The sequence below is a fragment of the Parasteatoda tepidariorum genome, chromosome 4 (assembly GCF_982258835.1).
Source record: "Parasteatoda tepidariorum strain Cologne lab strain chromosome 4, Ptep-v5.0, whole genome shotgun sequence".
NCBI classification, from domain to species: Eukaryota; Metazoa; Arthropoda; class Arachnida; order Araneae; family Theridiidae; genus Parasteatoda; species Parasteatoda tepidariorum.
In genome coordinates, this window is record NC_141758.1 from 41,948,958 (window position 1) to 41,965,576 (window position 16,619).

The 16,619-nt window shown below is 30.9% G+C and overlaps 1 protein-coding gene across 1 annotated transcript in view; it reads left to right on the plus strand.

The window, feature by feature from the left end:
* LOC107456449 (acyl-CoA Delta-9 desaturase) overlaps positions 1-16,619 on the plus strand; it is a 45,933-nt gene extending 29,314 nt beyond the window's left edge. The window contains exons 2-5 of the mRNA XM_016074313.3: positions 4,340-4,543; positions 7,705-7,835; positions 10,588-10,793; positions 15,688-16,619. Coding sequence (XP_015929799.1) covers positions 4,357-4,543; positions 7,705-7,835; positions 10,588-10,793; positions 15,688-16,135 — 972 coding nt within the window. The 5' untranslated portion in view covers positions 4,340-4,356 and the 3' untranslated portion in view covers positions 16,136-16,619. The remainder of the gene's footprint in view (positions 1-4,339; positions 4,544-7,704; positions 7,836-10,587; positions 10,794-15,687) is intronic.

The window sequence follows — 16,619 nt, forward strand, 5'->3', positions numbered from 1 at the left end:
TTTATTTTTAAATAAATCATTAATCGTTGGAAATTAAATTAGAAAAAAGAAAGTTATTTTAGAAAAATTAAGCATCTTAAAGAAACTAACCTCTTCTCATCTTTTAAAGCTAACCATTAAAAACTTTCGATTAATGTAAGAAATTTAAATGATTTAAAATTGTATGCTAGCTAAAAATCTATGATGAAAAATTAAATGCGGATTTAAACAAAATGCATAATTGTTTATTCATTTAAAATAGTTCTACCATTCATAGTTGATAAACTTGTTTTTACAAAATTAATTTATTAAAAATTCTTTGTCTGAAGAGGAGTATTTCTTAGACTTCAATGTATTCGTTAAACTAATTCATATATTCATAAAATTTTACAGAAATATTTTAAAAGAAAATAAACAAAGTATTTCCTTTGATTTTATTAATGCATTCTACAAATTCTTGGATTTAAATAAATGTGTGCATTAATACAATATATAATATAAATATAGTCTACGAGTATATTTGAATATTTTACTACGAAATAAATCATATTTGAAATAGTCAAATTGATGATATTAGTCTAGTTGTTTATTATCATTACATGTCAAACGCATTTTTAATTATAAAATCTTTTGAACAAAAAAGAACCATCAAAATTATAAACCTCAAAGCATTTCATAGTTTCATTCAAAGGTCAATTACTCCTAAATTCCACAAAATGAAATGAAAAGACCTTGAACTTGTAGTAATGTTTAAATGACGAAACTGTGACGTAGAAAAATTAGGACACGTCCGGGTTAATTTCGCCCGAGGGGATACAAAAAAAATGACGAAAGAACTTTCCTGAAACTACAAGGTAGATATATGACTAATAGGCCTATATTTTCAAAACGTCTTCTAGGTGTGTTTCTCTCGAATTTTGCATAGGCACGATTAACCCATAATAGAAAAAGCATGCGTATCGTATGACACTAGTTGATAGTAATCATTCTATTAATCATTCTGTATATAGTATCAACTATGCATACTGGTTTTTACTGCTTTCGAACTCTTAAACAGAAAAAAAAAACGTAAATAAACGAAAGAATTTTTCACGAAATAAATTATTCAAGCGGCAAGTGAATAATTTTAAATGTTGAATGAGCATGATTAGAATGTTATGCTTTGATAACATGTTCAATAATTTAAATTAAAAATAATAAATTTGTACTACTTAAATTCAAATATTACGAATTTTTAAGTTTTTCTTTAATTAATTAGTATTTGCGTTTAAAGAAGTTAAAATATTATAAAAATGATTCTTTTCACAGAAATGCCAGATAAAATGCTATTTAGTATTTAATGCTATTTAACTAATATTTTAAATTTCCTACAAACATTAATTTCTTTCCTACTATTTAGGCTGTCGTTTCCTTGTATTGTTAATTCAGAAAAATTTCCTAGATTAAAATTCCAATCAGAATAATTTGAAATTAATTCGATGTAACAAGCAACATACTGCGTACTTTTAAATTAATTAAATCTGATATAAAGTTAAAATTTTTGTTTTGTCTTAGTTTATTAAAGTAAATAATTTTTTTGTGTTTGCGATTATGTATATTATGTGCTTTTGGAATCGCTTATTAAACACTTGCTTTTTCGTAAAATGATATATTTCAAAACAGACTCAGTACTGTAAAAAAAGATTCCGGATCAAATTTTGGTAAAAAGCGCCAACACTCAGGGTGCCGAGACTTTTTACCGTAAAATCTATTTTTCCTGAATATGTTATGGAACCGTAATACCCCGTAACTTCTACATTTTTATTCAGGCGCTATAGAAAATATTCATGTATATCTTGTAAGAAAATTTCGTACTCATCTAAAAGCAAACAATTCTATAAATTTGTTTTTAAAATTGTTTTCTAATTTTCAATTTTACACGTTGGATAAATGTTTTAAAAGCTTAACATTGAATTTAGCATCATTTGGCGAGAATAAATTAATAAAACTTGAAAAGATGGTATATAATTGTCAATAAAAATACTCCGTTGGAAATTTCCGAAAAAAATATTTAAATAACAATAGTTTAATTATTATATTACCATTTTCATCAAAAAACAGTCATATAATCATAGAAAATATGGTATTTGAACAGTTAATTTAGAGAAAGAGCGTTTAACTGTCTTCATCTAATACGATTACATTTAACACAAAACATTAAGAAAAGTTTAGAGCAGGGTTTCTCCCCCCCCCCATGATATGTTTACTGTCTCACAGCTCGAGTCAAACTGCCTATTTTGGCTCACCAGGGGGAGCTCTAGGTGTGTCTCACGGAAATTCATCTGTAACAGGGTTAAATTCTTTTACGGATATTCAGAAACGTAACTTTAAAAGTTCGATCAAGTTAAGAGTCATTAAAAAAGAAATAAACTAATTACTCTAGTTCTGTCATTAATATTTTCGTATTAAACAATGAAATTATTTTACATTTATTGCATTCAAATTATACATTTCCAAATCAAAACTTTTCTTCAAAAAAAAAAAAAAAAAAAAAAACTGCAACAGAAATTTTTTTATACCTTAGATCATTTGATGAACAATGACAATTTATAGCGCAGTTTTGTTCTTTGCTCTAATTTTTAACATCAAAAACACGTCTAACATCCTAAACGGAAGTATTTTCCTATTGTTCGTAAAATGTTTCTTCAATTTTATCAATGAAGCGTGGAATGAAATGTTTTTCATTGTTTAGGTTCGTAAATTTGTTCTTATACTTCCACATTACTCATCCTAAAAGGCATAAAAAGAAAAACTAATTTAACGCAGTAACTGAATTCTATTTTAAAAGACTCAATAGTATGTAGCCTCCTCTAAATGTGCAACAGATGTAAAACATGAGAATATAAAATAAAAAAACAAAGTGCATTAGATGGAACAATATTTTATTTTTGAGCTACTTCCGATGCATGAAACAATTGTTAGTTTAAACACCATGCTAAGAAAAATTATTTAGAACGCATTTTTAATAACCAGTTCGAATAAATACGTATATATCGACACGCTTTTGATAGTTTTTTACAGTTTTGGAAGCAATTGTTATCTGTTTTTGTAAGAAAGGCTGTGGTGTATGGCACAGAAATTAAATTTCAGTTATTATATTACATCAACCACATAAAGTAATGCAAAATTACAAGCGATTTTGTTGCAAAACTGTAATGTAAATAAAACGTTCTTATCAGAGAAAAAAATTTGCAATAGAATTTTTTTTTCAAAAGTAAATACATTTTAATATTATATTTATTGAAAATCTACATTTATTTCAAATGTTTATGCATTCATTTTTTAAAAATGTAATATTTATCGGTATTTGTTTAATGATTGTCTATCAAGATGTTTCAGATAAAATGTTTCCATCTAAATTCTCTAAAAGATAGCGTTAATTAGCGTGAATACGCTTAAACAATTCAAGTGAAATAGATTTTTTCATGATTTACAAGTGATATATTTCTTAAAAGTAAAATAAGTAAGAAATTTAGGAAAATCTTGATTGAAGAATTCATACAGAACTATACTGTTTATTAAGCAAATGCTCTTTAACAAAAGCATAATATCAACAGGCAAAATTTCAATTCGAATTTGAATTTGAGAAACGCAAACAAATGTCTATTCATATCACATTTTTAAAATATTTAAAAGAATAAAGGTCTAAACATTTGAAATGGAATTGGACTTTTTTTTTAAATAAAAAAACGTAGTTTTTATAAATAAAATATTAATTAAACTTGTAAAACGCAAACAAAAGCCTATTCCTATCACATTTTTAAAAATTTATAAAAGAATAAATATCCAAATATTTTAAATAGAATTGGACTTCCATAAAATAAGATAAAAAAACATGTAGATTTAATAAATACAATATCAAAAAAAGGATACCAAAATTAATCTGCATCTCACCCCTTGGGTGTGAATGGGGTAACTTAAAAAAAAAAAATCGTAAATGAAAACCCTTTTCTGTATTACAGATTTCGATTTTTCAGAAAAAAAATACCCCGAAATAGCTTAGATTGTTATGCATTTTGTCTTACAGATGGCATTGTAATCGCAAAATGAAAATGAGGTTCAAATAATTTAAAATCGATGTATCGTGAGTTTGATATTTTGAAGCGATATATTGTCAATTTTGATATTTTGAGAAAATTTATCTTATGACATCTAATTCAAACCCAGTTCCACCTCCTAATGCCGGAGCGCCTGCTAAAGGGTCGAATGAATTTTTAGGCTCTAAGTAGCTGACCATATTTTTCGGACAGCATATGTATGTTAAATGTATAAAATGTTAAATTTCAGAAGCGTAGTGACAGTGATATTAATTTTATTTTAGGTAGTCTCTATTTACCAATGGCACCGAATGTAGTCTCTACATCGGTGCAAGAAGAGCATCATGAACATGAACCAGAAACAAAACCTTTAGAGCCAGTTCAAATTGTTTGGAGGAATGTCTTTTTATTCATAGGGCTACATGCAGCAGCAATCTATGGCCTTTATCTTGTAATCGCTCACGCAACTTTAACATCATGGTTTTACGGTAATTATACAAATAAATTTATTTATTTTTTTAACATCAAACTTTCCTCATTTATAATTTGATTTCAAAAAACTTGACACATTATTATAATGTATTTTAAAAACAAGGATGGCACCAAATTATCTTGGACAAAACGTGGACAGTCCTGATTAGAGAACAAACATTTTGTTGGCATTTTTAATTAAGTTATTCAATTCAAACATACCATATTCTCCCTCCAAAGATGTATAGTTTGTCTACGGTAAGAACTACCCTCGCCACAAAGTCTGAGGGCGTCTACTGCTATGGAAACAAGAATATCGCATTTCAGGGAGGGTAGCTTCTCTTCACTCTAGCTAAGGCTAACAAAGTAGACCAAAGAAAAAGATTCCCTTTCTCTCGCCCACCCTGGTCAAAACTTGCCCTAAACAATGATCCCACAACCCTACTTTATATAGTTATACCTCGTTACCGTAGTCACCGCCAAAGATTCAGACAAATGGCTTGGGGAGTTCCTACTTTAGACAAACTATATGTTATTGCCTCCTGGATGTCAAGCCTTTATAAGGGCCGAGAAGTGATTTTCCAATCCAGCAGCCTTTAACGACTCGCTCTTCTGTTTGGCATTTTCTCAGATAAAGAAAAAAATTTGATTCTTGACTTTTCCTAGCTTAAATAATAAATTTTAAAATAAATAAAAGCTTGCAATATAATTGCGACAAATTACAATCAAGAAGAAAGTCATCAAAAAAAAAAAAAAAAAAAAAAAAAAAAACAGAGAGAGATAGTCGTCAAAGGCTGCTGGATTGTAAATTAGCGGCTGGGAGTTTTCAAATAAAATAAAATATTACATATTCAATATTGTCAATAAATAACGATTCCTTTTCAAGAGGATATTCCATACAATGTATTTCATGAAATTTAAATATATTGTCTACAACTGTTTATAATCATTCGTCTTTGTCAGTCTACGTCTCTTTATTATCTATACAGGATGTTACAGTACAGCGGTTGCAAACCTGCAAAGGAGGTAGACAAACTCGCCAAATTGGTCCCCAAATCATTAAATGATGATAAAAGAGCTATTATAAGCCTATTTATAAGCCTATTTGCATGTAATTTCCAAAAATAATTATTACGAAGGTAAACATTGAATTAAGATAATTTATATAATTATATAACATAAAATTTATAATAGGGAAGTGCGTCGTACAATATTATTTACAGTGGATTGCTATGCAATCCTCAATATTTATAATTTCCCTCACCTTTTTTCCAAGTTAGGAACCGCTGTACTTAAACATCCCGTGTAAGCACAGATTAGCTTATTTTGTGTACACATTGTGTACATTCTCCACATTGAAAATAATTTCAGAATAACATTAAGTAGTTATAAATGATTAATTTGTAGACCTTATTTAGAACTTAAACAAACATATAATTAGTGACTCGAAATGCCCATTTCTTTTCATTTATAATAATAATTTTAAATAATCTAAGGCAATTTATTTGTGGGTGAAGTTTTGAAGGACGGTTTCTTAAGAAATGCGAAATGCTAAGGCAGACTTTTCTAACGGAAATTTTTTTGCACAAAACTGTTTCTTTGTATTATTTCAGATACGTACTTTGCTTTCACCAAACACTACAAAGCACATAAACATCTTATCGTCTACATGGAAATGATGGGTTTCTTGCGCCAAAATTGCTCTCCCGTGCAGTTAGCAAATATGGCTTATCATTATGTTGCTCCATACCCTTCCATTCTAATGTCTCATTTGATCTCAACAATAATTCGTCAGAGTTTGATAGAGTTTTTTTCTTCTTACATTTAAATGATAATTACTCGTGGTCCTCTTTATGCACTGTTTTTCACGTCTAAAAACGTATTCAGCAATAGGGTTAGCCTTAATAATTTGTCCAGTTTCAAAAGGATATGTATTTACAAATATACGATTAACAATGATTGGTGGAAAGATACATACACTCATCAAGTTTCTAGTACATATACTATAAGTGTTCAATGGTCATTTCAATTGTAATCAAGTTTTTATCAATGTTAGTCAAGGCAGCAGAATTGGCATTAAAGATAGATAAACTTGTGAAGGACAAAGTTTATGCATCCTAAATGCCAGCTTGTAGAAAATAAAGTTTGTATATAACCCAATATAACCTGTGGAGACTGAATTATGTGCCTTTAATGCCAACTTGTGAAGGATCAAGCTTGTACACTACTACTGCCAACTTGTGAGAGACAAAAGTTTATGTACCCCTAATGCCAACTTGTGAGGGCTATGCATCCGCGGAAGAATTAACGGAGTGAATCTGCAGCACTGTCTAGATAAATCCAAACCTCACTATGCCCGCAACGCAGTCAGATAAAAATTATTAATGTAAAACTACAGCTTAATCTAACAAATTTAATGAAGCGAAATTTGCAAATATCAGGTCTCTAAAAGCAAAGACTTTATGTTGTTTATATTCAAGTTGAGTCTTATACAATGATACAAAAAATTGGAATAAAATGCGATGTTTGTAAATGTTAAGCTTGTTATCAAGTAACAGGGAAAAAAATCTTTGGTTTTTGTCCTTTGCGGTGTTCTCTAACTCAGCTCTTTTTTATTCAAGGAGAGTTGATGTTTTTTTTAAAAAAAAGAGTCTCAGTCGTTTTTATCCATTTGTTGGTTTACTTTTTAAAAATAAATGGGAAACTTAAACGAAAATTTATCAGTTAAGGCAGCACTAACAATCTGGTTAACAGCAATCAGCTACCCATCACCGCTGCTGTGATTAAAATTCGCCGAAACAGGCTACTGAACGTATGGGCGAGACAGATATACCATTGGGATGTTTTCTGAGTGACCCAGGGTGCGTGCATTAGCCATTTGAAGCATATACCAGAAACTTAATGTGCGTCTACTTCCTACCATGTACCACTCACTTGTATACATCATACACTTGTAAATAAACAGTCCTTTGAAACTTTACGAATCAATAAGGCTAACCCTGTACATTAAGGGTGGATATTACAGAACACACAGTATTTCACTATCTCTTCGATAATTCATCTTTAGATAGATTTTTTTATTCAGTAAATAATTAAGATTTTTGTTTCAAACGTGAATGATCAAACTGCTTCAATCACCATGTTATATTTCCTGATAAGTATTTACATTTGTCAATAGGTGTCTTTTTAAGTTTCGCCAATGGTCTTGGGATAACAGCAGGGGCCCATAGGTTATGGACTCATAGGTCATACAAGGCAAAACTTCCCTTGAGAATATTTTTAGCCTTTTGCAACTGCTTGGCTTTACAGGTCAGTACATTATTTATTCTAATACATTCCAATTGTAAATAGAAGCTAAGAAAAAGCACCAATCAACACAACTAATTCCAAACGATATTGAATAAAAATAAATAATAAAATATTGAATAAAAATAATTAATTGAATGAAAATAATTTTTATATTATTGTACCAATGTATGTTTTTTGTGTAAAATCCTGTTCCTTCATGGTTTTTGATTAACTAAAGAATAAGCTTGGACATTAATTCTCAAAATTCCTATTTTATCATTGAAATAATTGAAAACTAAAAGTATTATCTTATAAACCCACTTTTAACGAAAACTGTATTAGTAATAGACATTTTTAAATGTTCAGCTGAATTGGTGTAAAAATAAAAAAGCTATCGTGTTTGCAAGTGTAGTATATATATATATATATATATATATATATATATATATATATATATATATATATATATATATATATATATATATATATATATATATATATATATATATATATATATATATATATAATACAAGGGAAAGAAAAATTTATTTCCACATCCTTCGAAGTTTTCAAACTTTTTAACATTATTTTTCAATGATATAAAATAATCTATGCATTTTAATGCCAAATTCGATATAAGTTAAAAAGTCGTTGCTTTTGAAATTTTAATTGTGGTGTTTCTCTTCTCTTTAAGACTAACACGGCTTTTTCCCTCACCATCTTGAATTTTTGATTAAAATGTATGTTTCAATTTTTTCGTTGTTTATTTGTTTTTAAAAAACTTCTTGATGGTAGAATGTTATTTGACAGCACTATAACGTCCAAAAAAAAAGGTAAAAAATGACAAAAAAATAAAGTTAAAAGAAACAGTATTAGAAAACTTTTGAAACTTCTATGCATTTTTTCTCAAAAATGTTAAGCAAGAAAATGTTGCAAAGAGCAACTTCATACAGATAAATTTGTAATTACAGTAGTACAGATAAATGAGATTTGTTTGCTTTAAGATTTTTTTTGAATTCGTTTTTGTAATTGCTTTACCCTTTGAAGCAGAATTTTTATTAAACTTATTTTGGATAGTTTTTTCATTATTTTGTATCAATTTTGATGAAAATGAGTGGAAAAAATATTGTGTTTAGCATTTTCATACAGCAGAAGAAAACCAGTGTTTTTTGTTTTGTTTTTTGCGTTAAAATCCTAACACGGCTCACTTCCAAACAATGATTTTTCACATTTCCACAGTTATTTAGATCTAAAGGGAACAGTAAGGGAATTGGGATCGTGATACAGTTTTAAGGTTGTACAGTGCAATTTAATGGTTTCATTTTTTTTAAAACTTAAGATAATACGTATTTGTAGGAAAACAAAATCTAGCAGTGTTTCAATTCTGTTGGTTGGTTGGTTCTAATGCCACTTGCCACACGGACAAGCCTGCTTGGTGAAACCAAGCAAATTAAGGCAGAGTGTGCGATTCTTGTTTTCCAGTGGCGCCATCTATGGTCAAGAATTCGACTTCTGCCACATCATACGTCACACCTGTTTATAAGGCGGACCCATTCATACATCCATTCATTAATCCATAGATCGTAATTTTGACCTGAATCAGAGAACGATCGATCTCCAATCCAGTACCCTCAGAGGTTTTGATTTGTTATGGGAACATGGAGGACTTTGCGACTCGACAGAATTTTAACGTGCATCAGTCACCAACTACACTCGGCCGGCGGGGTTCGAACCCACAAACTCTGGGACAGGGCCCAGCACCCTACCGACCAGGCTATCCCAGACTCTTTAATTGTAACATAATGTAAAACACTCACATTGCGAACATAACGTTGATTAATACCGCGTTAATCTTCGCATGCACTTGGTTTCAAAGGTGATTTAGAGTTCATTTTGTAGTTGTTAATGTTCCTTTATCTAAACTAACTCTACGCATATACCCTGGTCTTAGATCTGATGTTACGAGCAAAGAGACCTTATTATTGACGTTAGTTAATTTTGTTTATTAGTACACAAGTTACTTTAAAATTTAAAAAAAAAAATGAGACGAATTACACAGAGAAAACTGTACTGTTTTCAAAAACAAGGTTATTACTGGTAGTATTCAATTCATTCATCAACATTACTTTTTCTCAACTACATGCAGTTTATAAAATATTTTAATTTAAAACAGAACTGATTACTGGCACTTTACTGACTACGGGTACACAGAACTAATAACTTCTTTTTAAATCTGTGAGTTGTTATAATTTTCCAAGTGTACCAAGATAACTAACCTATCAAAGGAATAAGATCATTAGGTATTTTGATATCTTTTTTTTTACTGACTTCAAGTCTAGCATTACTCAATTTAACAACTAATAATATGAATAATGGAAAAAATATTTCAACTGTCAAGATGTCCATTTCTGCAAGATAAATTGAATATATCTTTTTTTTATTTCCAATGAGCTGCAAAATCGGTCTTGTCGATGAGCAGACCTAGTGCGTTCTCCAGAGGTGGTATCCACTCTTTCAGGACCACCACAATGGGTGAGATACCGTTGGAAATGTTAATTTGGACGTCTAGTTTCTGCCACACTAGATGGCAGCACCGAGATTCTATTTGGATTATGATATCTGTAACTCCTATTCTTTCTGATTAGATTACAGGCATAACAAATTAGTATGATTTTAATGAATTACTATAAAAAGGAAAATACCGTATGAGTAAGAGCAATTAATTGCCATTTATAACTGTGTTTATTAAAAATTATGTTTTCTCTTATTTCAGAACGACATTTACGAATGGTCAAGAGACCACAGAGTTCATCATAAATTTGCAGAGACTAATGCTGACCCACACAACGTGAATCGAGGATTTTTCTTTGCCCATATGGGATGGTTGATGGCAAAAAAACAAAAGGATGTTATTGAAAAGGGAAAAACAGTCGACATCAGCGATATATGGGCTGATCCAGTAGTTAGATTTCAGCACAGGTAAATAAAAACTTAGCAGATTTGCAAAACACATTTCGAAATAATTTTATATTATAATCTAAAGGCTTATACACCGAAGAGCCATTACATTATGACCACCCTGCTAATGACATGTAGGACTACCTTTAGCCCTCAAAACTGTTAGCACCCGCCGTGGCATTTATTCCACAAGATGCTGATAGGTAGTCTGAGGTATCTGGTACCAAGCTCTCATCAGCTGGTCCTGCAATTCTCTCACATTGCGAGGGGGTAGCGTGGCAGCCCGAATTTGGTTTTCCAAGTAGGACCACAAATGCTCGATTGGATTAAGGTCAGGTGAATTTGGGGGAGGGGGGCAAGAACTAGAAAGTCACTGGAATGTTCCTCGAACCAATCCATGACGATTCGGCCCTTGTGACATGGTGCATTATCCTATTGGTAAACACCATCCCCCGCAGGAAAAACTGTTGCCATGGATGGGTGAACCAATACCTCCTAGATGGAAGAAAGCCGAAGGACGCAAAACGATGACTCATACAGTTAGGCCCAGATTTGCTGATCACTTCTGACGAAGCTTCTCTTTTTCCCTTCTGTTTCTCGACACTTTTTCGTTACTCTTCTACTAATTTTTTACTTTCTACAAATTATTATTATTTTTTTTTTTGTCTAGATTAAATGTTCTTAAATTGTGTAAAAATGCTTAATATATTTATTTGTTTTCAGAAATGATTAACAATAAATCAATTCTAACAAAAATAACTGTTGTGTGAATGAAAAAAAAAATATTTTTAAGCATTAAATATCAGTTTTATTTTATAAATTGGAAAATTTTATCTAACTTTTTGTTATAAAATGTATGGATTAAAAACAAAGAAATATATTTTTAAAGGGATTTTACACATTTATTATTATTATAGTTTTGACATAAAACTAAGAAAGGGGTCTAATTTTTATAATATGATACTTACATTTTTAGTAGATGATTATTTTGGATTTTAATGATTATGTTTTGCATGTTATTAGAACTAGAGCATACGAAATAAAATAGAAATTGTTTATAAACAATGACATAAAATGAGCTTAAAAAAATTTAGAAAATCAAATGCAGTCTTCAAACAAGGTTTAGATAGTAAAAAAAAAACATATCAAAAGCATGATTATAATTTGTATTTTTTTCCTGTGGAAGTGTGATTGTTAGAAGTGATAAACTAAAATTAAAGTAAGCAACCTTAGATAACAAATATTTTATTAAATAGCAAATTCAAAAAACGATAAATAAAATGTAAACACAAATTTTACTGAAATATGTTAAAACTTTCAGTAACATTTAAAAAAGTATAATTTTTACCATCACACTGATAAACTAAAATAAAGTAAGCAACCTTAGATAACAAATATTTTATTAAATAGCAAATTCAAAAAACGATAAATAAAATGTAAACACAAATTTTACTGAAATATGTTAAAACTTTCAGTAACATTTAAAAAAGTATAATTTTTACCATCACACTGATAAACTAAAATAAAGTAAGCAACCTTAGATAACAAATATTTTATTAAGTAGCAAATTCAAAAAATGATAAATAAAATGTATTTACTGAAATATGTTAAACTTTCAGTAACATTTAAAAAAGTATAATTTTTACCCGTCACACTGATAAACTAAAATAAAGTAAGCAACCTTAGATAATAAATATTTTATTAAATAGCAAATTCAAAAAATGATAAATAAAATGTAAACATAAATTTTACTGATATATGTTTAACTTTCAGTAGCATTTAAAAATAATTCTAATGTCATTTAATATCTCTTTTCTAATGTCATTTTCCTTGAAATGCATCTCACATACCTATAACAAAATGAATACAATATTTATATGTGCATTTAAAATAAATAGTACATACTATATTCATGTATGAAAAATTAATAGATTTTTGTAGAAAAATTAATAGATTTAAATTTCATAATCAAATAAAAAAATTTTGCTTTAAGCAGTTACAATATATTATGGTCAAACAAAAATGTTTAAAATTTGAGCAAAAATTTAATAAAATACTAAAATTATTAATATTTTTATAAAATAAAACTCTATAAAAATAACTATATATTACAATAGTTTGCGATATGATTGATAAGAAGAACTTAATTATTATAAATAATTTATCCACAATTTAAAATAATTTACTCTTAGTAAAAATATAATAAAGAAGCATAATTAAATTTTTAAAAATAAAAACAAATATTACTCACTTTAGAATTCTTTGCAACTTCAAAATCTCTTGGCATGGCGGCAAGCCATTTCTTACGTATTGGGAAATCCAAAATTTCCTACTTTTGTACCATCAACTTTGTAAAATCCTCTGCAGTTTGGTACACAGCACTCATATGCAATTATTCATAACACTAAGAATTAAATTAATGCTGACATTTATAACATTTGTAGAATAAATATAAATTTTACGAAGAACGTTGACACCAGAACACTGACGGTTGTTTACAAATTCAAATCAAAAATATTCGCCAATTGGCTGAATGCCGACACAGGTTATAATACTTCAGAATATCGCCAATGGCTCGTTTGATCAGATTCGGAGTTTTTCGTAAAAATAGCTACCCTGACTGGTTTCCCTCTGGGCCTAACTCTACTACGGCATCATCGCCTATAGTAACCCGTTGTGAGGCTTGATTCCTTTCTAGGAGGTATTGGGTGAACCTGGTCAGCAACTATGTTCAAGTAGCTTACAGACGTCAGGGATTGTTTTATGAGGATTATGGGTCCTAATGTGCCCCTTGAAAACATTGTTCCTGGGTGAGAAACCATGAAAACCTGAGCGAGCCCATTGTTATAGATGGAGGATGGTCAAAATGTAATGGCTCTTCGGTGTACATACATTTAAGGCAAATATCTAAAGTTTTCAGTGAATTTCCAAAGATAGTAAACAAATATTTGATTTTTCTTTTTTTGTGTAATGTAATCCGTCACTTTTTTCAAAAGGTAACGTTTTTAAGATAACGTTTAATCTCTTGGTTTTTTTTCCTCATGAAATACGCTCTCTCGAACAATTTGAAATTGTGGTTTATCATTTTCATTCAATTTTAACATTCAAAAATAAAATTTTAACTTATAACTAAAGTAAGTAATAAATAAATTGGGCAGTCATAGTATTAAGACATGTTCGAGCATTTCAAATACACTAAATACTTAGTGATTTTGAAAATCATATCTTGTTCTGTAAAGTTCTCATATATTACTGTTTTTAACCCTTCAAGCTGTGAGTCCCTGGGAAAAATTATAAAGAACTAATTTTCGTGCTATTTGCCTACTCAATAACATGGAAAAATCGGTTTCTATGATGCAGTAAAGATTGCATCTGGGAGTTCGGACTAATACTCAGAGGGTTACTAAAAATATATACCGAAGAGCCATTACATTATGACCACCCTAATAACATTTTGGACCACCTTTAGCCCTCAAAACTGCTAGCACCCGCCGTGGCATTGATTCCACAAGGTGCTGATAGATAGTCTGAGGTATCTGGTACCAAGCTCTCACCAACTGGTTCTGCAATTCCCTCACATTGCGAGGGGGTAGCGTGGCAGCCCGAATTTGGTTTTCCAAGTAGGACCACACATGCTCTATTGGATTAAGGTCAGGTGAATTTGGGGGCCAAGATATGACTTGAAAGTCACTGGAATGTTCCTCGAACCAATCCATGACGATTCGATCCTTATGACATCCTATTGGTAAACACCATCCCCCGCAGGAAAAACTGTTGCCTTGAATGGGTGAACCTGGTCTGCAACTATGTTCAAGTAGCTTACAGACGTCAGGGATTGTTCCATGAGGATTATGGGTCCTAATGCGCCCCATGAAAACATTGTTCCTGGGCGAGAAACTATGAAAACCAGGAAAAGATGTTTAATACATCCTTCCAAATATTTTTATACATTCTAAAATTCAGCTGCTTTGCAAAACTGTTTATAGAACCCGGTACCTACACATTGCGAACATAACAACATTGATTATTATATTAATTTAATTGACAGATTAATTACGCGTCAATCATTGCATGCACTTGGTTTCAAAGTTGATTTAGAGTTCATTTCGTAGTTGTGGATGTTCCTTTATCTAAACTAACTCAAAGCATATACCGTCCCTCAGTGGACTGATCGTTAAGACACGGTTCCCAGCAGATTACCGAAGTCAAGCATCACTGGCTGCGGTCAGTGTGCGGGTGGGTGACCACTTGGAACAGTCTGCGTAGGGACCGAGGGCGTGCGGTATTGGTCCTCGTTAAACTGTTCTACCGTAAAGTGCTCGACTTCACGTGCAGGTCGTCGGGCTACCGAAGCGGGGGTGCCATCCCCTCTACAGAGGATCAAAATTGTGATGGCATGTCTTCGGATCATCCTCAGCGATTTTTCCCAGACCGTCGCCAATAGCCCATTGTACAGCTCTAGTGCGACGTAAATGGACAACTACTACTATTACAAAGCATATACGATGGTCTTAGCTCTGATGTTGCGCGCTATTATTGACATTATAAACAATATGGTAAAAATCAAATTATTCGGAATCCGAAAGTCAGCAATCATTTCAGATTTCTAATTATTCTGGCTCCCTAAAGAAAAGCTACTGCTTTTGTCTGAAGTATTTACCCTTTAAAATGAGAACATAGATGTCAGCACAGCACAGTAATCTTGTGATTAAACATGAGTAATTTGTTTTATTTTTAGTAGTTTAGTTCTCTAAGTGTTTGTGTATGTATGTATGTTTTTCTTCGGAGAAAAAAATGTGCAGTGATCAAACTGTCACTGCATACACTCTTCTCCGAAGATTTTCAATTTTTTTAAGTGTAAATGCTTTAATTTTTAAGATTTTAGCAAACATTTAACATTTGCAATATCTTACAGGTTTTACGTTCCTCTGGCAGCCATTTGTTGCTTTGTGATTCCATCAGCGATCCCTTATTATTGCTGGAACGAAGACTGGTACGCAAGCGTATTTGGAGCCGGATTCCTCCGATACGTCCTCTGCCTACATTTCACATGGTTTGTTAACAGTGCAGCACATTTATGGGGCAATAAACCATACGACAAATACATAAGCGCAACTGAATCCAAATGGGTTTCTGCTTTTGCAATTGGTGAAGGATTCCACAATTACCATCACACATTTCCTTGGGATTACGCCACAAGTGAGCTAGGATATAAATACAATTTCACTACATTTTTCATTGATTGTATGGCATACATTGGCCAGGCATACGACTTGAAGACCACTAATCCAGAGAGCATACATCAAAGAAAAATCAGAACAGGAGATGGCTCTTATTTTATAGACAAAGACCACAAAGAGTAAAAAAAAAAGTCCAAAGTGATGATGATAAAACTACGATTTTATTAGACAACTACGCCAAGTACTGTATATTACAGATAGGTTCCTGACTGCTAATTCTGAAGTAAATATCTATTGATTCGGAGCTTTGGTCAACATGACTATTTGAATGCAATAGAAACAAAATTATTTTTCTTTTGATGTAGCAGTCGATATTTATTCAGCGATGTGTCAACCTTGTTTTTATGTAGCGTTTGCGTGCAGTAAATTTATCGCGAATATTTTCAGTCAGATATATATTTTTTTCTTAAATAGATTGGTGATGAAATAGAAGCCAATCGCATTAGACTGCATTAAACATTCTTCAAGTGGTATTAAGTGTCCTAAAAACACGTTGCCACTCAGGAAAAAGTTATCTCGTTTTAATGTATTTAAAGCACTGAATATGCAACTTGTTTTCAGTCATGTTTGTTTCTCCTTATTTCTTAAAATAAATCAGTGATACAAA